Below are 7,915 nucleotides of genomic sequence, written 5' to 3'. Positions count from 1 at the left end.
CAGCGGAAGTAATATAGTCCGGCCGACAGTGGAAATTTGGGGGAAGTGAGGGCAGTGAGGCTATAATCCAGCCAACAGCGGGAAAGTTGGTGGCAGCGAAAGTAATATAGTTCATCCGACAGTGGAAATTTGGGGCGAGCGAGATAGCATGGGTATAGTCCGGCGGACAGTGGAAATTTGGGGGAAGTGAAGGTAGTGAGGCTATAATCCAGCCGACAGCAGAAATTTGGGGGGAGCGAAGGTAGTAAGGTTGTAAAGTCCAGCCCACAGTGGAAATTTGGGCGGCGCGAAAGTAGTAAGCGTACTAGAGCCGACAGCGAAAATTTGGGGGGAGCGAAAGTAGTTTATAATCACCCGAAAGCGAAAAAATTGGGGGCCGCGAAATTATTATCGTATTATAGTCCGGCTGGCAGTGGAAATTCAGGGTGAGCGAAAGTAGTAAGGCTGCCTCCAAAAGGCTCCCTCCAGTAAGGCTCCCTCCCACCCCTCCAGAAGGGAGCGGGGGGAGGCACGCAAAGATACCTTCGCCCCACTAAGAAAGGGACATGGTCAGCACCTCCGAGCTCCGAACGAAGCGGGGGTAACTTTATAACCTAACATCGTCAGAACCATTACAATTATAATCTTTATGAATGAATGCTGTTTAATTATATGAACCTATACAGCTTATTCGTCTGAAGGCGAAAAATTTCGCATTGAATAAGACACGAATATCATATTTCCTAGCACGATGTTGCTCTTTGAGTTGTTGCAAGGTTTTGACAGTGCTTGGGTCCGCTACATAATGCACACTGATTCAGGATTGCATGCCGCCTTCTAGGATTTTAACCGCAACCCAGAGGCTGAAGAGAAGCGTTCAGGATCAGCGTAGTTAATTGCAAGACTTTCATTCTCTTGCGCCAAGTAGCTTATAGTGCTCGTTTACAGCTAAGCTCCGCTATTTCCTGGTTTCATTCTTCACCCCATAATCCACAAACAGAAGAGGCAATCCACGAATTTGGAACCACGACAAGCACACAGTGCTGGGCCAGCCATATGTGATAAGGGCATTGGGGCAGCGGTGCACAGATACAGCAATATGATGGCACCTAACTTAGAAGCAGAGCGAGTATTTTCGGATGATGTCAAATACCTTCTCAGGTAAAAGAACATTGCTACTGGCCCCACCAGTTTATCTGGCTTATTAAACGATTCCCAGGTGAAACCATAAGCTACTGGAACCAGTGAGGCCAAACTAGTAGCAACTGGAACCAGTAGCCAAGCTGCTAATGGTCTGCAAGGACTTCACCCACAGATGCTTACCATGGCTCCAATTCACTTTTTAGGTAAAACTGCAGAAATGAGTGACGCTCATTTTTGGATAGGGCAGTGCTGGTGGTCACCTTCATCCTATGCGACGTTTTCAGAACATCCCGGATGTTCTCGTCTAAAATTTTGCCAATGTTTCGGACGGCCGACTTCATGGCGAGTGTTTTTTCTTGCTCTTTTCGTCCGGCATCTTTTTTAAGTCCGCCCAGAATTCCAGAGTGGCAGCGAGGTAAAAGACGAGAATGTTAAAGGAACTAGCAATAAAAATCTCGCTGTCAACAAGAAATCTTGTACCATACAACAGGTAGTACATCTGTGGGGCGCACAAAACCTGATGGGATATCATTGTACAACTCCTCCAAAAACACTCCACTTTTCTCCGATCACCTATCACTTACGTCGACCTTTTGAGAAGCGAGTGCCTTCTTCGATAGCTCCCGAGTGTTTTTTCACAATCCTTTTGCCCTCCAGTGCTTCTTTTCACCGAACTCCACAAGCTGCCACTGAGACGAAGCACTTGAGCGTCCCGAATACGCAGGGACGTACTCAGGACCCAGCGTACTTCAGGCTGTGGCGCACATGTAACGAGTCCCTTCAACACCCATGCTGTCTGCGGATGCCGCAAACAGCATGGGGGCCAAGCCGGACAAGCTGTTCTTAGTATGCAGCAACCTTTTCTCCTAGTCTTCACAAGGGCATCCCGAAGGCGTATGCACACGTTTCCGTTCACAGAGAGGGAACGGTTCCCCCCGACTGACTGCACCTTGGGCCCTCGGGGCAAAGAACACGAGAACTCTGCGGAGTTGCTAGAGCCAGAATGATAGCACCGCCCGTTAATTAACAACAACAACAACAACGGCAGCCCGACTTCAGCCCCCCAAAATAGTAAAGTGCTGCTCAAATTTGGCGCTTTGCTAGTCTGGTATAGACATATAAAGCGTAGGGGCAGAAAAGGGAGGTCGGAGCCGCACGCAGCGTTCTTTTTGCTTCTCCCGTTGCTAGTTTTCGTGTAATCGTTAGTAGTGACCGAAAAAAAAAAAAACACGTTGTTCCCAAGAAATGTGCATAAATTTAAAACCAAAACGGCGAATGCTACCAGCTAACTACAAAATAAAACGGGTACAATGAACCCTCTCCGTTGCGTTGTGGTCATGGTTGTGGTGGTTGTGGTACATCCAGTACAACGTTAGTGCATTCGCCAGTCAGCTGGCGGCTTCTCGATCTTGACTCAACCGTGCATGCTTGTTTTCCATGCTTGTTCTCATCGCAGTCTCATTTCAGCTTTGTGGCATATCATGTGGCGTGCCTTTAAATTTGCTCGGAGTCGTAAAGAATACATTTAGACTTGTATGATGCACTCTTTTCATGACTGTTCCCATAATCCGTCGACTCCTTCTGTGCACCAAACACTCGAAGAGCTGGACTTCAGCAGAGGACTTCTAGGGGCAGGTAGGTCCGGCTTCGTCAGCAATCGATGAGAATTTAGATCTGTGACATCTCCCTCTAGCTTCCGACGGCGACTACGATAAAGTAGAAAGCCTGCTGCGAAAAGGCCACGACCCGAATCAAGTGGACGCCTATGGCTATTCTGCTCTTGTAAGTGATGTCAGAGTTTGACACCTTCTAGTCTTGCAGTGCTTGAAGGCGTTTGGGGGTGAGTGTGTTGCGTTCTTTTTGATGGGCACTGATTGGTTGCAAGACTTAAAATAGAGGCAGCACGCACTCAATAGCAAGAGCACTGGATCTCTTACGAGGAAGCGTTCATCTCGCGTTTATGCGTCGTACGTGCTACTACCTGTGTGCCGTATTTACCTTCCAGATATATGCCTGCAGGCAGGGAAGCCACAGTGTTATCAAACTGCTACTTGAGCATGGCGCGCGGCCAAATGTGCAGACAAAAGGCGGGTCCACAGCGCTTCACCGCGCCTCTTACCATGGCCACCTCCAGTGTGTGTGCCTGCTTCTCAACTCAGGCGCTGACAGCACCCTTGCCGACAGCGACGGCAAAACTGCCCTGCACAAGGTGAATATTCTGCGGGACACATACAGCAAAAACTAGAAACAATCCGTCAGTCAGACACTTTGAAGTCTTAATTTCTGTTCACGGGCCTAAACTGTTTTCGAATATTTGTATCTTGCACGTTCGCTTATTCTATATATGCTAGAAACGAATAGAATCTTTCAAGTGTTCCCAGAAATTGTGAACCGCTAGTGTTAAAAGTGTTGGGAAGTGCTATCTAGTTCTTAAGATTAAAAAAAAAAACTATTTCTTAGTTCATGTATAAACAGGTCTTGGTGAGTGTCAACACAGAATTGTTCCGGGGACCCTCCGTCGTTGACTTTTGTCGAGTAGCTCCTTTGTGGCTTGCCAGAAATGAGTGATGCAACAAATGTCAGCAATGTAGTCCAATCGTAGCGGTATCTCTGGTTGTTTGATTGTGCTACGTTATTAGTACGGAGTTCATGCACCGATTACTCCATTTTTGGCATTTCCATAATGATGCCACTGTTGACAACAATTTGTTAAATTTTAAAGTTTGTCAACATTTTTTTTATATGTGAAGTCTTTTGGGGCTGGAATAGAGTTAGAATATTATCAAAGTTTAGTCCTTTCAAATAAAACGAGGATGACCAACGTGTTAATGGTTCTTTTGAGCTATTTCATGTGTGCACATCAGCCAGTGGTGTGTTGTGCACATACATATGACTGTAAAGTGCAGTGTCGGTATAGCCAAACTCCTGAATCTGCTGCAGTTATCTTGCACCTTAGAATTCATGTCAAGTCGAACAGATTGCTTGCGTAGGGCACTTGTGCACGTGACAAGTTAGGCACAGTGAAGTGAATAATAATTAATGGTAAGGCAGTTCTAGATGAATTTATGGCAGGGGACACTTACTGCAAAATTTGGCACCAAGAAAGCAAGCAGAAATATGCGAGCAAAGACAAACTGGGGGTAGGCGAAGCGAAGTGGCAAGCATAGCAGCTTGCCACGAACTCCTCTTTGCATGTGTGACTATAGTCTGTCTTTTGTTCACTTTGATTTTTTAGTTCCTTATCCAACTTTAGCATTTGGCTCACTTAATGCTGCATCTTTGTCTTTTGTAACCTCTCGGTCAAATTGTTTCCTGGAATTTTATTGATGTGGCTTAAAGGCAACCCAGTGTCTCCCGAAAGGGGCAGGAAAAATTGTGGATGCAGAAAATTTTAATATCTCGACCACCAAACGTGTTCTGCTGTACAATTTGTTTGGTGTCACGATTGTACAGCAACGTAAAGCTTTTATGATGGGGATTCTCAGAAGTGTAAGTTTGCTTAACGCTTCCTTCACAGGCAGCAGAAAATGGACATCAGGAAGTCTGCAAAATCCTGCTTAAGAAGACCCCATGTCTGCTGGAAGCAAAGGACATTCATGGAAAGACGGCGTTAGAGTGTGCGTTACCGAAACATCCACACATGTCTGAGGTGCTCCGGTGAATGAACGTGTAGAGGATCTGAAGTTCTGAAGGATCTGAAGTCTGAAGTTCACTGCTGTTGTGGTCATTGTTCCCTATCACAAATCGGTGATACAGTTTGGCTAGGTGGGACCAGGGGTGGTATTCTCGTGTGTCCGTTTTGAAAACGTCCGTTTTGTGTCCGCTTTACTGTGACGTACTTCCAGCTGTAGGCGGGCTTTGGGTTGACTTTTGCGCAACTGTTCTTTTGTAAACACATTTTAAACGACTAAACATACTTTAAACTATCTTTTATGTGTTTATTGTTTCGCCAGCGAACCAACAACATGACGACGAAAAATAGTCTTCTCCGAAAAACCGCGGCTCATAGCTCCACCGTGCTTGCATGGCGTCACATCCAGGTGTTCGCTTTAAGCCAATCAGGGCTTGCTCAAACCGGACACTTTTGAAATGGACAGAACACGAGTGTACCGCCCTTGGTCTAGCATTCATCTTTCAAGAGGACAAATTTTCCTTCCCCAGTGTAGATATGATGCAGGTGATGCTGCTGGAGGCCATGCTTGCATTAAAAAAATACAATTTCGGTTATGATACCGCAAGGTTTTGTTCAACATTGACTGTTCTTGTGTAAACAAAAAGAAAAATTGCACCAGCACAGGGTGACAGATGCTCAATCATGCCAGTGATAAACCTTTTTAACTGAATGTCATCCAAGGTTGGAGAGGGGAAAAAAGGTATATCATTTTCACATTGGACTTTTTTTTTTTTCACAAATAGTTACCCATGTAATGCAAATAAAACATTGTGTGCACTTAGTCCTTGAAAGCAATTATAGCACACCAGTGTATGGTTAAATTGCACTGAGTAGTGAGAATCTGGACCAAGGTTAGAGAGATTCCACTGAGTAAAACCATTGATAACCGGCAGGGACTGGGAACATCTGTTCAGTTTACCTAGAGTATTTGCACCAAATGCTTCCACGGATGCTGTATCAGTGTCATTTCAGCAAGAAAGGTAATCAAAAAAGCTAGTTTGACCGAAGGCGCAAAGCTGTCTCCTTTCATACACAGACATGGGAACTCCTGTGATGTCCCAATCACTTTGTGGCAAATAAAACTATCCTTTACTCTCCAAGAGTTATTGTAGCCTTTTTTTGGAAGGGAAGGGGGGGGGGGATGTCATTCATGGATGCCAAGTTACATAAAAAGATTTCTCAATCTTTATGTTAAATGTTTGAAAGTCTGAGCAGGCCTGCGCAGCAATCGTGGCAAACTTGGCTGTTCAGTTTATCTGAGAATGCATAAGTTCTCATTTCATTTAATTACTGGGAATATTTCTACATTACAAAAAAAGCAAGCTGAAACGATTTCAAGACAGTCATTTAATTTAAGTGATTTGTTTTTATTTTGGTGCGTCCTTGTTTTGACTTCCCAGCAGTGATGTTTCAAAACCGCAATACTGCAGTACCCTCTGTAATTCAAGACACATAGTGTGCTCTTTCAGTCTTCTGCATTTTTTTTCCCGAGGCCCAGGGAAGAGTAGATTAGACATGTACTAGTCTGTACACCTTATGTATATATATATATACACACAAAGAAAAACCAGCTGTCAAGACTGCAACGGCATACGGTAAGGAATTCATCAGTTTTTTGCATTGAAGGACATTTTATTTTACAACAATAAATAAATGAATAAATAAATAAAGTGCACTTCAACACAACAAATGGATAACTTCCTTCCCATATGTCTTCCTTGGTGTGTCTTTGACCGCTGGCTTTCCTGTTAGTGTTCAGTCAACAAGCCCTGAATTCCCAATTACGATTCTATGCGCATAACGCACCCACGCAATGGAAAAAATCCAAGAAAGCTGGGAACACATTTCCTAACAAATATTGAACAACAAAGGCTAAGGGATAGCCTGCACTGGCAACTAGACCACTGCACGGGCCTGGGCCGGCCCGAAGTTGATTATTGGCGGGCCCGGGCTGGGCCCGGGCTCAATGCCGCAGGCCCGGTCCGGGCTCGGGCTTGAATTCATAGGCACAGCCCCTAATAGTTCCGACGCAAAGTGTAGAAAAGAGCATTAAAATGAATATTCTGAGTTTATTTTTACGCACTTCTTGATGTTAGTTGTATGAAATGTTTTAAATACGTGTTTTCCTAGGTCTGATAGTCACTATACTGTAATTTTAATGAAGTTTTATGTACTGAATCGATTTTATATTTGCGTGTATAATATACCTCACACAATTACAAGGAATGCCCTAGCGGGGAAAGAATTAATTGAGACAACCTGGAGCTGTGTACCTACGTCTACGTAGACGAGTCTTTAATATGTCGCACCAATGGAAATGCGGCTGGCCGGGAATCAAACTCGCGTGCTAGAGAAACACCACCGCTTAGCGACCACTGCAGGTAAAATATTTCAACGCACGTACATACTCGTGGATTCAAATGCGGAGCAAAAAAATTTCAGCAATACCAACTTGTGGCCGAGACAACCACGTGAAATTGCCAAGAGTCTGGTAATCAAAGGTGATGGTGTCTCTCGTGTAAGAATACGAACTTTCACGCCGGTGTGGCGTTAACTGCAGACGGTGTAAGCTAAACTACGTGCACTTTTAAACCCTTATTTTTGGCATTTCAGTTCATGGCGTGCTTGTACAGAATAGATGCTCCGTCTGATTGCCCGCTACGAAGACACTGAACCAAATAAAATAAACAAATTACACACACGGGGGCCATCCCTAGGCTCAAAAATAAATGACCGGGCTGGGCCGGGCCTGGGCTTGAGACAACGGGCCCGGCCGGGCTCGGGCCAGGCTCACTTATGAATGCCCGGGCCTGGGCCGGGCCCGGGCTAGGTGTTACGGGCCCGGGTCGGGCTCGGGCTTCACAAAGCGGGCTCGGGCCTTAAAGTCAGGCCCGTGCAGTGCTCTACTGGCAACTGCTGAAAAATAAAAATGGAGCATTATTAAGGGGCTGTCCTCTTTGTAGATATGACCAAGTTTTGCGCTAAGAAAGCATAAATTCATCCACAAACCTTCTTTGCAATGCTTCCTGCACTGCATACCTGCATTGCTTGGAAGGGTGCAAAGCCGTGCGAACTTTTTTTTTTTTTTATTGAAAAAAAAAAATAACACGGAATCAGCAA

At 45.1% G+C, this 7,915-nt stretch overlaps 1 protein-coding gene across 1 annotated transcript; it reads left to right on the top strand.

The window, feature by feature from the left end:
- Positions 1-2,485: 2,485 nt before the first annotated feature.
- On the top strand, positions 2,486-5,897 carry LOC144169613 (uncharacterized). Its single transcript, XM_077698865.1, has 4 exons — positions 2,486-2,757; positions 2,816-2,904; positions 3,128-3,331; positions 4,640-5,897. The coding sequence occupies exons 1-4, from the start codon at positions 2,658-2,660 to the stop codon at positions 4,781-4,783; spliced, it is 537 nt and encodes a 178-aa protein (XP_077554991.1). The 5' UTR covers positions 2,486-2,657; the 3' UTR covers positions 4,784-5,897.
- Positions 5,898-7,915: the final 2,018 nt, after the last annotated feature.

The sequence above is a fragment of the Haemaphysalis longicornis genome, unplaced genomic scaffold, assembly GCF_048455015.1.
Source record: "Haemaphysalis longicornis isolate Haplotype H1 unplaced genomic scaffold, Haemaphysalis longicornis Haplotype H1 scaffold_2, whole genome shotgun sequence".
Lineage (NCBI taxonomy): Eukaryota > Metazoa > Arthropoda > Arachnida > Ixodida > Ixodidae > Haemaphysalis > Haemaphysalis longicornis.
This window is presented reverse-complemented; position numbering and strand designations above follow the sequence as displayed.

Coding starts and splice junctions, on each gene's coding strand:
- LOC144169613 (XM_077698865.1), top strand. CDS start 2,658: ATGATGCACTCTTTTCATGACTGTTCCCATAATCCGTCGACTCCTTCT. Junction 2,758..2,815: donor CAGAGGACTTCTAGGGGCAG/GTAGGTCCGGCT, acceptor ATCTCCCTCTAG/CTTCCGACGGCGACTACGAT. Junction 3,332..4,639: donor GCAAAACTGCCCTGCACAAG/GTGAATATTCTG, acceptor CTTCCTTCACAG/GCAGCAGAAAATGGACATCA.